Source organism: Rissa tridactyla, chromosome 1, assembly GCF_028500815.1.
Source record: "Rissa tridactyla isolate bRisTri1 chromosome 1, bRisTri1.patW.cur.20221130, whole genome shotgun sequence".
Classification (NCBI taxonomy): domain Eukaryota; kingdom Metazoa; phylum Chordata; class Aves; order Charadriiformes; family Laridae; genus Rissa; species Rissa tridactyla.
The window spans coordinates 91,902,650-91,919,235 of NC_071466.1; the positions used below are offsets into that span (position 1 = coordinate 91,902,650).

The 16,586-nt window shown below is 35.8% G+C and overlaps 1 protein-coding gene across 1 annotated transcript in view; it reads left to right on the forward strand.

Moving 5' to 3' along the window:
* Positions 1 to 16,586, forward strand: part of IL1RAPL1 (interleukin 1 receptor accessory protein like 1) — a 753,247-nt gene that overhangs the window by 398,215 nt on the left and 338,446 nt on the right. The window contains exon 3 of the mRNA XM_054188558.1: positions 11,392 to 11,671. Within this exon, the coding sequence (XP_054044533.1) occupies positions 11,392 to 11,671 (280 nt within the window). The remainder of the gene's footprint in view (positions 1 to 11,391; positions 11,672 to 16,586) is intronic.

The following is a 16,586-nucleotide window of genomic DNA, read 5'->3' on the forward strand; positions in this document are numbered from 1 at the left end:
GCATTCGGTATGCACTTGCTTATCTGGCATGCAAACTTATAACTGTGGAGACAGTGCAAGGTTTTTTTTTTTTCCTTTAATATAGATTTCTTTTATGTTCAGTGGAATTGAAACAATTCTTCAAGTAAATCAGCACAAAATTGTATTATTTGTTTACCTTGGAAGTTTTGATTTGGATGCCCAAAGTCCAAATCCCTTCTCTTGTGCAACTTTCATGCTATGTCTTTCTATGTCTAGTTGTGTAATTCAGTTTTCATCAGTCATCATGAGGTTTGTGGCTGCAAGGATTTTGCATGAGATAACCACTAAGAAGCACGGCTGCTAGGGCAAATCTAAGCCATCTGACCTGATCATGAGTCCCAGTGGAGCTGTAGGAAAAAGCAGTCCCATGATCAGATAAATATTCTATGTCTATTAATTAAATGGGAATGAAAAATTTATTTTATAATGTATCAAAAATTTCTCTTTCAATTGAAGATGACAAATTTTCCTGATCGAAAATGTTCTCAGTATTTCATTCTAAAAACTTTTCATTCCAAAAATATTTCTACTCTATTCATTGAGTCAGGATGCAAAAATGTATTTGAATACTAGAATTTATTTTGTTTGCTTTATCTAGCAACTCTTATTTTTGTTTTGGATATGTTCTGGGATATAGCATAAGAAGGGAAAGGGAAATGATTTGATGTTTCGATTTTGCCTTTGAAATTCAATGCAGCTAGGCACATATATAAAGGTACCTGAGGAAGCTTTTTATCTGAGTCTTGTGGGATTTGGATTCTTAACTCAATTAAATCCATTCTATTTCTTTAGATTTGCTTCAACCAAAACATTCATGCTAAGCTTTAAAGTAAGCTTTGGTGAAAGCAGCAAAGTTTTCTTCTTAAACTCAAATAGTAATGATTTTCATTTCCTTTGCCTAATGAGATTAAAGCACTGAACTACTGTATTACTCTAGTGACCTCTTTCTCTTTGGTAAGCTGTCTCAAGTGTGGCAAACATGGCATATGGGAACAGAGGAAATGTCAAACTGGGGAGCAAAGATTTACAAAATTTAATATCTTTCATAAGCTTCAGCTTCTAGACTTAATATGGACAAAAAAAAAAAAAAGAAGGAAAATGCCAGATGCTATAATAATATGGGTTCTTCTAAAACGGAAAAAAAAAGTGTACAAACAGATTTATAATGACTTTTTGTAATCCATGGAGTGCAGATTTACTGTAGTTAATATTTTCTCTTTAAAGTTCAGTTAATATTGTTGTTCCTTGCTAAGTCTTTCATGAGGTTCCTATTAGTACCATGTTTTGTACTTGGTAGCATCTGCAGGAAAAGAGCATATGTCATAAAACTTCTACAATTAAAAATTAATTTCTATTTCACAAGTAAATGTGTTCTTTCTTTAGCAGTTTGATGATAAATTTCCCCAGTGTTGCACATATATGGAAGATTTTCTTCTAGTTTTGTGGAACAAGCATACTTTTTTTTTTCTCTCCCCTTTCAGTTGTATTCCACTTTTGGTAGTCATTAAATAACAGTGTTTTAATATAAAAGGGAATCTATTTAAATTAACAAATTCCAAAGTGGTAATGGAGAAGTTTCTTATTTTGGCTAGTATGTGTTTTCTAATTGTTGTGGTACTGGGTGCTGTATTGTGTCCTAGTAGTAACTTTCAGAGCAGTATCAAGAATTTATTTTTCCACTGAGCCATTCACACAGAAAATTTTAAAGGGCTCTCGGGATTAAAAAGAAATGCAAAAGAGAAAGGAAATATGTCCCTTTCTGAACCTTGGATGCTTGTATACATATACACATATACACAAAGTAGTCCGCCAAAAATTTAGCAATATCTGTTAGCAGTGTATTTTTTTTACAACTTGTTAAGATATGTAATTACACAACATAGAATAGACCTATTTCTGTTGAAAAGGACAGCTATGTTTTAAAGCAAATGTGTCATCTGCTGAAGAGACAGCTATGTGGAGGGTGCAGTTTGGTTTTGTTTGTTTTTTTTCTGTCTTTAATCTTTATTTCCTCCTGTCTGAAGGTAGGGCAGCACAGATCCTGGTCTGACCTATCCTGTGGAAAAACCCTTTTGTGTCCCAATGCAACAGTGCTTATTGCCAGGCCACACGTTGGTGCCATGGCAGCCGTAACCAGGCCATAAAGCAGCTGCCCTTCCAGAGTTCTGTGCCCCCGTACCTCCCTCCCGCCTCCCAGGCTCAGACTTTGGGTCTAACTCTGCTCCACTTACTGGCCCAAGAACGTCTAGGGGGGAAGTTATTTTTTCCTCCAGTGTTTAAAATGTTTCTGGAGTGTCTCAAAACCACTGTTGGCTGCCAAAGCCTTGCTTAATGGATTTCTGATGGCACTATGTTTTTGTATTAACTTATTGATGTAAATATTGACATCATGTCCCTGTCCAAGAACACCATAATTACTCGGTCAGGTCTTTTGTGCGCAAATGCACACACAGCTAATTGAATTGAAGCAGTGATGCGCTCTGAAGATTATTTAAAAATCCTTGTCAACCTTGGGAGAAATAAATAACTTTGTCATATTGAGTAAAGAAAAAGAAAACCCTTCCTAGATATGCATTATGCTCTTAAATGTTATACTGTATTTTAACTTCTATTTAATTGCAGGTATAGATACAAATGTCTGTCTGACACATTTATGGCTTTAAATAAATCTGTGTCTACAGTTTGAGTCATCAAAATCACTAGGAGTTGTATGCAGTTAACATATGCTTTGACAAAGAATATTGATATTGTCAATCCAAGATCACAGTTTCAATATGTTAACTCTCTCCCAGTATTTTAAGAGTGAAAGTAATGTGGAACAGATTAATAAACAGAAATATGTAAAAAAAAAATTTAATATGTACTATTGCTGGCAACCTCATGGCCTCTATATACTTAATAATTATATGGTTAGATCTTTCAATCTTTGAAACCTCAAAGTAAAAAATGATCCTTTGATTCAAAGTCTGTTTGAAAGAAATAGTGTTTCTTTGGGTCTCAGCTCTTCTGAAGCGCTCACTGCAATTCTTTTCCTTTCTGCATGGTCCTAGTCATGTAGTCACGATAATGCAGTTTAAGAAATGTCTAGCAGCTAAGTTACAGCAACAAGGTGTTTGCACTCTCCGATGCACATGTCGTAATTTGATTAATTTTAATCCTCTTGTATTAGGAACTAATCTGCTGAATTTTCTCATATTTACTCCAAGTGGATAGTCTACACATATTTAGCTATCACAGTTCAGCTGATATTCAGCAACTTGTTTGTGATATTCAGCAGTTGCTGTTCAAATGCTGCTGAAATTCCAATATGAAGAAATCCTTGATCTTCCTCTTAATCTACAGAATGAAGCTACTGGAGAACAAATGTATTTTCAGAAGCAGTTTAAATAATAAGAGATTATGGAAGAGATTAAACAATTTGCCATCTGCTATGAAACGTGATACACCAGTATGGTCCAGAGATTCTCTTTTCTTGGAAATCTTCTTTCTAAAAGCCATCCTTATGTGTGCATGTTCAATTGTTAGGAATTAGTGTAACCACTTCACATGGTAGCTTGTCTTCAGGTTGGGTTAGTATTTTGTTTTAGTCATTGGCAGTTCCAGAGGGAAATAAAAGACCAATATGTACCAGACTTAATTTCTTCACATAGTAATGTTGAGATTCCATATCTAAATCACATAGCGAACATTAGAAATGTTATGACAGTGGCACTGAGCAAAAGTTACCTTTCAAAATAAATCATAGCATGTTTGGGGAGCAGGGAGGAGAGAGACTTGTATTCTTAAGGCCCAAAAAGAACTGCAGACACTCTAGCATAGCCACATAAGAAACAGAGGATGTAGAACTGTCCTCAAATAAGGATGTATAGCAGATATAACAAACAAGAAACAAGGGACAAAACAATTCATTTCAGAGGGGCACTGATCATTAATGCAGTTTAATATCAGGCTTTGGAAATTAATCTAGTAAACAAACTCTTGTGGTTTTTGGCTGTTGATGACATTATGCTGCCATCTCTATGCTGTAACTGTGAATGTACAGATGGTCTCTGAGCTGAAAATGAATAACTGAAAGAAGGTAGCACATAGAAGCACACAAGAGATTAGGGACCTGTGTACTGGGTCTAGCTGGGATGGAGTTATTTTTATTCATATCAGCCTGTATGGTGCCACGTTTTGGATTTGTGACTAGAACAGTGTTGATAACACACCTGTGTTTTGACTATTGCTGATGCAGTGCTTGCACCACATCAAGGGTTCTCCTTTTCCCATTCTGCTCCCCAAAAGAAGTAGGGTTGGAGGTTGTCGGCAAGAGATTGTGAGGGGACACAGCTGGGACAGCTAACCTGAATTGGCCAAAGGGATATTCCACACCAAATAATGTCATGATCAGCAATAAATACAAGGAGGTTCGGGCTTTCAAGGTAGCCCTTGCTCAGAGACTAGCTGGCATTAGTCTTTGTGTAGGTGGTGAGTGTCTTTGCATCACTTGGTTTGGTTTTTTCTCTTTCCTTCACTTCTTAAACCATCTTTATCTTGACCAATGAGTTTTCTCGCTTTTGCTGTTCCTGTTCTCTTCCCTGTCCTGTTGCACGTGGGGCTTAGTGATTGAGAAGCTGTATGGGTGCTTGGCTGCTGGCTGGAGTCAACCCGTCATAACCTGGTAGGTCAGTATGGGCTAGGCTACCTTTATGTGTTTACTAAGACTCTACCTAATATAGTGAACCAGAAAAGAAGGGACTGAAAGAAGAAAGAGGGACTGAATAGGCATCAAGGAAAAATTCTTGGTTTACAGTAGGAACTTAGGAAGTTCCACAGGCATTTGCTTTTCCTTTGCTTCTGTCTTGCATAGTATGTTTATGCTACTTTTTTCTTAAAAATAACTTTCATGGTTTAACTTTTTCTACAACATGATAGCGATAATTAAAGAATTAGTATTAATTCAGACAAAAAATACTATTTATTTTTAGGTAAAAGAGAGAATGACATAAAAACTTCCCACCAGGCAGACATAAAGGTATTCTCACCCTTATTCTTCCTCTAAGTAGTCCAATACCTGGACATATGTAATCTGTTTGATGTTGGTGCAGTATTCTGAAACCATGACATACAGCATTTTTACTTAATTTATGGCAAATCATAGCTTTATTTTTTCATTACTACTCTTCCTGTGGGATAGTTCATTTGACAAGGTTCCTCAACTACTAAATCTAACACTTTTAAAACTTGTCTCAGGTGGGGCTGAGACAATTTCAATTTTTAGGAGCTAACTTCTTTAACAGACAATGGTATCCAAAATAATTTTTCTGTCTCCCTCAGATGTCTGTAAACATCTTCTTTTTCGCTTACTGTCAGCCCTCCATACCAGCCACTACACACTTCTAGACTGAGAAGGAAATGTGTAAGTTTTTAGCCTACAACATAATTTTTGCAAGAGTTTTTGAGATAACGAAAAATGGGTTTTCAAAATGAAAGTGCTATCTCAAACGGAAGTGTAGCATAGTAATGTGCAAAGCTATAATAGCCGTCATAGTGCAAAAGGAAATTTAATCATGTATAAAATATACTTGATGTGGTCATTTGAAAACATTAGTACTAATGATAAATCCATATTTTTTCATGTTTCCAATTTTATACTGTTTTTTGAAGTACATTTTTTGAAAGTACAAAATCTAAGTGGTCTAAGAATGGAACTGACTGCATTCTCTTTCTCATCTGCATAGTGTGTTGCGTTTCTTACCTCTGCTTCTTCATTCCTGTTGGAGTTCATTTTTATAGCAAATAAAAAGGTACACAAACCAAAAATAGACAACCTTTGCATTTCTTCATAATGAGAGCACACACTAAAATACCATGTGCTATGCTGCATAGAGCTAATTGGCTCAGACACTGTAATGACTGTCGTATGAAGTATAAAATCTTAATTTTTTTTTTTTTTTTTGGTTTAATGCTAGCTAGTCTAAGCAAAAAGCAAAAAGAAACAGCCAAGGTAAAAAGAGATAATCCAGGGCAGACTGATAGTTTTAAGTTTGTGTTTTTGATAGTAAAATACTGTGAAAATTGTTTTAAGGAAATTATCCTTAATCTTATGAATCACTTGATAAACTTTTGAAAAGTTTTATTTTTTATGAACAGCCAGTAAAGGAGAGGCTGTTTTCTTTACAGATTATGCCCCATATTTCTCCGCCCTACCCCAAAATCTTAGCCACACTGCTACAATATCCTTTGTTCACTTTCTCTACCTATTATATTTACTGTCCCTACGTATTACTATCTTATTTCTGCATCTGCTAATGCCCTTCACAAGTTCTTGGCTCTAGGAACAAGAACTAGTGCTTTCTCCCTTAGGTATCCATTTCTCAAAATTTATGAGATCACTTTTTTGTCAGATTTCATTGCCAATTGCTAATGTCTTCAAAAATCCTGAAGTGGCTGACAAATAAATAGAAATCACAGTGACTTTGCATAAACCTCTCCAAAAGAAATTACATTAAGAACAGAATTACAAACACAGATAAGCAGGAAAAAATGGATGTGTTAATTTTTATTTTTTTAAATAGCATTAAATGCAATAAATTTAGGAGAATTTACTGTTACTGTTTTAAATATTTTAGGAGAATTGTTTTCAACTGTCAGACCTAGATCATTTAGATTTCCAGAATTCAGATTTCTACCAATACATTGGAAACTTGAAGACCTCTACTAATTCTGAAACCTATCAATTGAAATTAAGCTTTTGTATGAATCCAGGCTGTAGCGGTGGACCCAGGAGTCATTAGCTTTATTTTTTTCTCATTTTCATCCTTGAAAACGATACATATGATCCTGAAACATTAAGGGGAAGACTTTCTCAGTGATGTTAAAATTTTAGTGTGATGGGTCGTATCAGCAGGTACAGCCCGCAAGAAGCTCGTTTATCCAGCAGAACAATCTCATTATTAGGACAGTGATGTAGTGTGGTTTAGCTCATACCCTGAAATCACTCAAGAAAATAACTGAGTAAATGACATTCTGGACCCTGTATTGTGCTATTATGTGTAGCAATAACCGGTAGCATATTAAAATAGAGATCAGGGACTACAACCATTCATTTGAAGGCAGTTCTGAAATTTCAAAGCTGTTGAATTATTCAAGTATCTTCCAGTTTATAAAATAAAATAAAAGGTGATTGACTGCTTGATGATGTGATGATAGAAATAAAAAAAAAAATATTGATAAATCTTGAGTGATTTTTTTTTTCCACAGTTGTTTTTGTGATGGCATAAATTTAGGTGTTAATTATGTGTCTGTGGCAGCCATAACTAGGAAAGGAGACACCAGATATTTTCTTTAGTTAATACCCTACTTATACACAAAGAAAAGAAAGAAAATCTAGTCAAAATAGAAATGGACCACTGTTAGAATACAAAACTGCATATAAATCCCTCAATCTATTTAATATTAACAAATCGTGATGAACATGAATCCTTTGATTTAAAAAATCCATTTATGAATGCAGTAACACAGGTGTTCAACATGCAAATATGTAACATTTTTAAGGTGCAAATGTCAATAGAAAAATCTAAAGCTTTCTATGAATGCAAAAGGCATCATGAGTACAATTAGTCTTTGGTTCTTTGAAAATGTATCTTCAGGGAAGTTGGAAATCAGGATTTTAATTGGGTTTCTGGTACATCCAAACATTCCTAGAATGAAAAATGCACATGTACTCTATACACCACATGCAGACTGTATGTAGGAAGCGTCAGTTACAGTGCATGCATGCTATCATCTGTGTGTGTTCACAGTAATCTCATTTTTAAGGACATGATGGTCTATTTTTCTTCCAATCATTTGGTTTTAAGCCTCTGTTTATACTCCTCAGTTACAGTGGAATAAGAGCATTTCAAGCACAGATAGACAGTTATCTCCTGGAATATCACTGTTACCACAAAATATCACAGAAGGGTGTCTGTGTCTTATGATGAGAATGATGAATGTGTATTATATCTGTCAAAATTGCATTAGCACCTTCTCATAGATGAAGGCACATTAGCTGAGGAGTCATGTGAGTTATTTCCTGGAAGATTTTGAAGGTATTAAAGCTTCCAGCTCTAATAAGGTTAATACAGATCTAAGTAGACTTGAATGTCAGTGTTGGCAGAGTTTAACTGGTATATTTCTATAAGTAGGAAGAGAAACGCTGTTATGTTCACTGTTATGAAAGACCACATTGAGAACAGGACAATGTTTTCTTAAGACTGTCACTGAATGTAGCTGAAATAAATCACAGAATCACAAAACTGTTGAGGTTGGAAGGGACCTCTGGAGGTCATCTGGTCCAAACCTCTGCTCAAGCAATGCCACCTAGAGCTGCTTGTGCAGGAACATATCTAGCTGGCTTTTGATTATGTCCAAGGATGGAGACTCCACAATCTCCCTGAGCAACCTGTGCCAGGGCTTCGTCACCCTTACAGTGAAAAGTGTTTCCTGGTGTTCAGACAGAACTTCCCATGTTTCAGTTTGTGCCCATTGCCTCTTGTCCTGTTTCCACGCACCACTGAAAATAACCTGGCTCTGTCCTCTTTGCACCCTTTTTTGATGTATTTATATATGTTGGTAAGATCCTCCCTGAGCCTTCACTTCTCCAGACTGAACAGTTCCAGCTTTTAGCCTGTATTCATAGGAGAAACGCTCCAGTCTCTTAACAATCTTCATGGCCCTTTGTTGGACTATCTCCAGTGTCCATGTCTCTCTTGTATTGAGGAGCTCAGAACTGGACACTGTACTCCTGGTGTGGTCTCAGCAGTGCTGAGTAGAGGGAAAGGATCACCTCCATCTGTCTGCTGGCAATATGTTCTCTTAAGCTATGTTGTGAGAAATACTGATGTAGTTAGTGCTAACAAATGACCAAATAGTTCGGCAGATAGTTACCTTAAAAAGTAATGTTGGTTGTACTTTGTGATATGAAGTCTTAATGTGAAACTTTAGACAATTCTATGCATTGAAGAGGTTTTGATTTCTATGCTCTTTCCATAGAAATCATAGAAATGATAGAAATTATTTCACAGAGCATTAATGTAAATACAATACCTACATATTCAAACTATTGTTAACATTCTCCTTAAAACTCAGGAACTGAACTCTGATAATGTTAATTTTCAAAAGCTGGGTAATGTTCTCCCTGGTTTTGCAAGTGATTGTAGAATACCTGCTAGCATGTTTGCTTAAGCTTATTAAACTGGACTGCAGGTGATCTGTAGCACGTTTTAATGAGGAATAGCATGCTGAAATAGTTAATCCTTCATTCAATACAAAGGCTCGAAACAGAGTTGGTGTTCTTCTGCAATATGTTCTCATGGATTCACCAAGCTCAAGGAGCTGGGAACCATTAGAACTGAATATCCTGAGAATGAAAACATGACTAGCAGACTAATATTATAAACTAAAGTGTACTGACTTAATTAGGCAGTGAAAGGCAAGACTACAATTTGATAATAAAGTATGATGAAGAAGCTATTACCTAGTAACTTATATAATGGAATTAATGCTGCTTTGAGGTGCATGTTAATTCATTTTTGGCATGGGGATTTAGAACCAGAGAGAAATAGAATCAGATCAGAGAGAGAATGCTCTTTCAGAAAGGTAAAAAATGAAATGATCAAAGATGTAAATGAATTCTGAAATAAATGGAAGTTAGTTTTTTAAGTCCTATGGGGATGCTAATAGCATAGCCTTGTCTTGGTTCACTTCAATTTCTGCAAGAGTACATCTATGTCTTATTAGGGCCTTGTAATGATTACTGATTTTTAGGGACTATTGGGTAGGAAAATTGGAACAGGGACATATTGCTGTCCCTTCCTGGTCTTAAAGTAAACACAGGAGGAGACAATCCAAAGACATATCAAATATTTCTTTGTGTGAATTCTGTTCACAATGCAAATTGATTCTAAAGTTTTGGTGTTTTACTTCCTCCATCTTTCAGGATGTGTGCAGATGTTTGTGTCTTTCTTATTTTACTACATATAATAAGTGCTGTGGTATTATCCAAATGTCACTAACTGGCATGCTATTCTCCCAATTAAGAGATTAAAACATTCTCTATCTTTAAAGTGGTAATAGTGCTTTATCATGCACAGTAGCTTGAATTCTCCATTAAAGTCAGTATTCAACCAACTCCAGGGTGAGAGGCATTTGACTTTAGCTGTGTGAAAGTTGGTTTTCTAAACTAGCTAGCTGCCCAAGCTCTTTTGAAGTTAACAAAGAGAAGTGGCAAATTCAAAGACCAAATATTTATATGAGTCATAGACATGCATTTTAAGATGAAATAAGTTGTTCTTTGGCGTTACTGATTGCTTTCTACTGACTGGAATGGGGGCCTCATTACCTAGCTGAGGTTGGGCATCAAGTTTTTAAGTGAATTAATTTAACAGTGTATTTCCATGGTTGAAATTCCTTAGTAAAAAAACATAAGCTTTTTTTAAGGAAACCATTGTATCTCTATACCTTTTGTTGTTTTGGTGTTCTTAACTAAAAATAATGGGGCTACAACTAAAAATAATGGATAATTTTTTTTGGTTGGGGTTTGGTTTTTTTTGAAAGTCAAACAAATCTAATATTGCCTTCTAATGAACAGTTATTGTGGGATGGTATTGGTACTGGCTGATGTTATTCAAAAGTGGAGAATATGAAAATTATTCTAGAATTATTGCTAATCAGGACGGGAATAAACAAAAACATTATTAATTTAAAGTAATTTGTAATGTACTTCTAGAAAGTCAGGAATTCCAAGTAAGATCATCTGAACTTGGTCTTGAATAATCCATTAAAAACACTGAAAATAATTTTCCTGGCACTGTCTTTTTGCACGTTTGCTCTTATTGCTCTTATTGTTAAGACGGTCTCTTTTCCTCCTTCAAATCTAACTTGAACTTTCACACTTTCTGGTTCAGGCCAGAGCTCTTTGTCCTAATGTTTTCTGAGACTAAAATCTTCTTTCATTTATATGGTTACCCTGAAGGTATTTGTTTAATGCAATTCACAGATTGTGACACTTTGCATACCACATGGCACCTGTGTTGCACTAATTTCACTCCAGTATTTTTTAACTGGTCACGCTGGAGTTCCACAAAAGAAAAAAGGGCAGTTACTCAGTTATTTCAGAAATTATGAGCATTTAACACAAAAATCTCGTAATAACTCTGTTCTGCATAGACAAGTACATTACGTTAACGGTGTGAAAATGCAGGTAATTTTTCAGAGATCAAAAGTGTACTGCTCGCTAAGCAGAACTTTTCTCAAAGGCAGTGCTTTCCCACAATAAAGGTTGCTGTTTGAATAGGTGTCTTTGAAGCCTTTGATGATCTCTTGTCATTTTCTCTTTTCTTTTAGCTGATGGATGCACTGACTGGTCTGTGGATTACAAGAAATATCAAGTTCTAGTGGGAGAACCCGTTCGTATAAAATGTGCGCTCTTTTACGGATATATTAGGGCTAATTACTCCCTAGCCCAAAGTGCTGGACTTAGTTTGATGTGGTACAAAAGCTCTGGACCTGGAGATTTTGAGGAACCTATAGCTTTTGACGGAACGAGAATGAGCAAAGAAGAAGACTCCATTTGGTTCCGACCAACAGTGGTACAAGACAGCGGGCTCTATGCATGTGTTATAAGGTACTGTATTTCAATATACTATATTTTAATTAACCAGATATGAAACACGGCTCATAATAGTGTCAAAGAAACGTGTTTTCTGAGTGTGTTCCTTTTTCTTCTCCTCCTGGTATTCCCTTCCCAGAAGTGTTCCATGCCTAAGTAGAAATTACAGTTTAATTTCTTGAACATTTTCAAATTTTTTTTGGTAAAAATTTAGGTCATTTATAGCAAAATCCAAAATTTATGACATAGGTGGAAGTGGATATATATGTCATGTGTTCCTGCTTCTGATTCTAATTTAACACTTACAATCACTATCCTAGAGTAAAAAGTTTCTTTTTCACATTCAGATTTAATTTTATGTGGATTTTATGTAATGGTTTCATTTAATTCACTTTTTTTTCTGTAAAAAATTGTTATTTGATGTAAAGTAAATGCATCAAGGAAAATGGAAGGTGAAATTTCAGCATTTTTGCAGACATATATCCTCTATAGTCACATCTGGCTTAACCTGATAATAGAAGCTGGGTGCCAGATATTTTCCAAAGGTATTTAACCTTCTGATGCGTCAAGCTCCATCACCATAACATGGACTAGATTCTTCCTCCGGTTTCCTAAAAGAGGTGTTCAGATTCTTTCTGCATCTTTAAAATGGTTTGCACTGAGATATTTTTTCCAGCCCTTTGCAGTTAAAAAAGATCATCATATTGTCTCAAAGCCTTAGACTAGATTTTCACTAGATATGAAATTATGCAAGTTAGAATTTGGATATAAAAAGTACAGAGAAGAGTTGCTACTAATTATTCAAATTGTTAAAACAATTGATTATTGCAGCTGAACAGATGAAGCAGTGTTTCTCTCCGTCTGCATATCTATAAAAATGATGTTGCTACTCATACACAGTAGAGAAAGTCAAAAAGAAAGAGTAAGGCAACTGAGTGGCTAGACAAGGAACACACAATGAAGCTATTTTGATGTTGCAAGGAAAATAAGAAAATTATTTTACCAGCACCTGGAGGTGTTTAATGTCTGCTGCTTTTTTTTCTTTTTTCTTTTCTTTTCTTTTCTTTTCTTTTCTTTTCTTTTCTTTTCTTTTCTTTTCTTTTCTTTTCTTTTCTTTTCTTTTCTTTTCTTTTCTTTTCTTTTCTTTTCTTTTCTTTTCTTTTTTCTTTTCTTTCTTTTTTTTTCTTTTTTTTCTTTTTTTTTTTTTTTGCGGGGTCAGGGGGAATGCTGCTTGGGTTGTGTACGGCGAAAGAGATTTTTACTAGATGATGTGTTTTTAAAAACATTTGTTCTTTGAGCTCTTTGCATAACCTGTGAGACATTTTGTATCACATCATTTGTTCAATAGCACTTTCAACATGGTTCTTCTTCTGATGATGGTTTTCTTTAAAAGACAAAAACCTGCACGTTATGCTACTTGAGAATATTTAATTATGTTTAGATTAATATTTTTTCAGGTAAGTGTATAACAGTAGCCATGAAAATGGCAACTTTTTTTAATTACTCCAGTGTTATTTAAAATACAATAATTAATCCCCTCTGTTTAGATAAATAAATAAAAGAAAAAAATAAATATAGCACTTTCTAGCAATTATAGATAAATGCTGAATTTAGATAATTAGTCATAATTTAAAATGTGTTTATCATGTCAACCTGTATTCATGCTTTTTCTAAATGGATTTTTTACTCTGGAGTTAGGTAAGGGCATGTTCTAATCTCCTTTAAACTACATCCTGGTTTCTTAGCACATGCTTAATTTCCACCTGTCAGTGCTTATACATTGCAGATTGACAATAGATTTTAAAAAATACATTCCTAATTACCTTGTGATCCTGAAGATGAACAGTTACAAAGCCTTTCACCTTGAGGAGACCCACTAGAATAAGAAAGTATTGGTTAAAGGATCTAAGAAGGGACTAAGAAGTCCGTGCTTGTTATATCAGTGTTTCAGATTTAGATTTGTTGGATGGAACCTTTCAAACATATGATCAAGAAGGTTACTGGTACCAGACACAATCCTCAGTTCAGTATCAAAGAAATATATTTTTATGCATGTTTTGTACATACAGTCAAAGGTTACATTCAAATAATTTTGAATGCCCATTTAGAATCAAATTTAAAACAATCCGTTGTTTTCCAGAGATAAATATGTATTTGATATTTTAATCTGAAGTAAATAAAATTAATTACTCAACAACATAATGGTTCCCTTTTTTCCCTCAGTCCTTCAGATTCTTACACTATAAAGTGATTACCTGACAAAAAAAAAAAAGCGAGGCTGAACTGATGCCATCTGGCAAAATTATGTACTCTATCTGTACTTCCAAAGTTATTGCTACAGAAATACCTAAAAAACCCTCTCACATCAAATAGTTGCCTACTGCTCTTTCCTGTTCTTTAGTCTCATCACTGAAATGAGAATACTCAGCCCCGCTGTCACTTTATGCTTGGATACTGGTAGAATATACCAAAGAATCTGGAGAAGGATTCATGAACAAGAGCTGTAATTTCTTTCAAGGAACAAAGTGAAAATTGCAGGGATGGGATTTAGGAACAGATTTGAAGTTTTTTGTTTATTTTAATGACAAGGGCTTTAAACGCCTTCAGAATGATGTTATAAGCTATTGTAGTTTTGAAGTTCAGTTGAGAGGCTTAAAATTATCCAGTAGCAAACTTATGTGCAGTGTGATGCTTGCAATAACTTGAGTAGGAGAGCAGGGAGAAGAGATGTACCTCCGAGGTAATGAAGAAAGGCAGTAAAGGGCAAATGGGCAAAAGCAGAACTGCACTTTGAATAAATGGTTCTGCCTAGTTTTTTATTTCAAACTTATTTGAAGGGGTGGAACAGTCCAGTGCTTGCTATTTTCTTTGCTCAGAAGCTCCCTTCTTCACAGTTCTATGCCTTTGCTACCTGTGCCAACAGTAAAGAAGAGAAATGTATCCATTGCGCAGGACGTGTAGGGAACAACATGCTGGAACAGTCTGTCTGGACTCAAATGAACAATATTAAAAGGGTAGTTAGTGGACCAAATTAATTTCTACAGTGACTACATCACAGTAGAAACATGGTGTTTCATTGAGCAGGGGTTTCATTGAGCAGAAATGTTTACATTTCAGTGAAATTAACGGATAGTAGTGAAGATTGGCTCTTTTTCATTCAGAAGCAAAGAGACAACCTCATTCACTAGTGTTCGCAATACTCTCACCTTTAATTTCTCATCCCTGCTTTTCTTCCTTTGGGAAGCTGGCTGCCATAAACGAATTGAGAAAATCAAGACTCAGCCTTATTATCAAGGCACTGCAGCACACCCATAGCTGAAGAAGAGGAGATAGACAGCTAGAAATAGCTTTCAGCTTACTACAGTCAATGAGATGATTGGTACAAAATATATGGGCTTATACTCTGCTTTCAAGGACGAAAATAATGTAGTTTGTTTCAGGTACAGCGCTCTATCATTCTGCTGCAACGTCTGTGTGCTGCAATGTTAAGGAAGTAAAAGATATATTAAATCTTTCAGTGGACATCACATCACATGGTTGCTTGTTGTTTATCATATATGGTCAGTAAATATAACTAGATAAGCTGCACAAAGAGTTAATGTATATATTCAACTCAAGCTCCCAGAAATTATGTATCTACATACATCTTTATAACTATGTATGTTCTAAGTAGTTTCTGTCAAATTTTCTGCCTGCTTTAACGTTACAAAAAAGATGAAATATTGTTCCTGTCAAATAGATATTTCCATTGTGTTTTCATTTTTCCTTCCCTGCCCGGAAACTTCTATTACAGTATCTCCAATAATGGCCCAACCTAAAATCAGCTGAGGTCATTAGGGCCCGAGAAGAAGGCTGGACTGGGGTTTATGCTAAATAATAGAATGTGTTCTATTGCAAAAGAGAAAATAGGTTTTTATGGTAGATTCATCTAGAGTTTTGCATTGGTATGTCAGTTAGTGTTTAGAAATCATCTTTACCACCACATACAATGTATGTGGCAATTACAGCATCTTTCTGAATCTGAGTATGTTCTTACCAACTAATGACTTTGTTCTCACGTTAGAGCTAGAGATGATGTATTTTCCCTTGTAGAAACCAGTTTGGACTTAAAACATGTAACATCTTCCTTTGTCCTCCATTTATTCTTCATAATGGTAGTAGTAGTGGCCCGTTTACTTTTCTGTAGTTGAGCCTTTGTGCAGACTTAATGTGTTTGGATGTTTACAAACATTAATTGCTTTGGTAAGCTGTAATATTTAGTGGAGAAAAATGCATACAAGCAATGAAGTCTTGTTCAGAAACATGAGAGTGGCTATAAAGTAAGCATAAGATCGAGACAAAAATAAGTAAAAATAGAAGTTTAAATAATGCCAAGTGCAAGGTCCTGCACCTGGGTCAGGGCAATCCCAAGCACAAATACAGGCTGGGAGGAGAACTGAATGAGAGCAGCCCTGAGGAGAAGGACTTGAGAGTGTTGGTTGATGAGAAGCTCAACGTGAGCAGGCAATGTGTGCTTGCAGTCCAGAAGGCCAACTGCATCCTGGGCTGCATGAAAAGAAGCGTGGCCAGCAGGTCGAGGGAGGTGATTCTACCCCTCTACTCTGCTCTGCTGAAACTCCACCTGGAGTACTGCGTCCAGCTCTGGGGCCCCCAACACTAGAAGGACATGGACCTGTTGGAGAGAGTCCAAAGGTGGGCCACAATGATGATCAGAGGGCTGCAGCACCTCTCCTAGGAAGAAAGGCTGAGAGCATTGGGGTTGTTCAGCCTGGAGAAGAGAAGGCTCCAGGGAGACCTTAGAGCAGCCTTCCAGTACCTAAAGGGGGCCTACAGGAAGGATGGGGAGGGACTCTTTATCAGGCAGTGTAGTGATAGGATGAGGGGTAATGATTTTAAACTGAAAAAGGGCAGATTTAGACTAGATATGAGG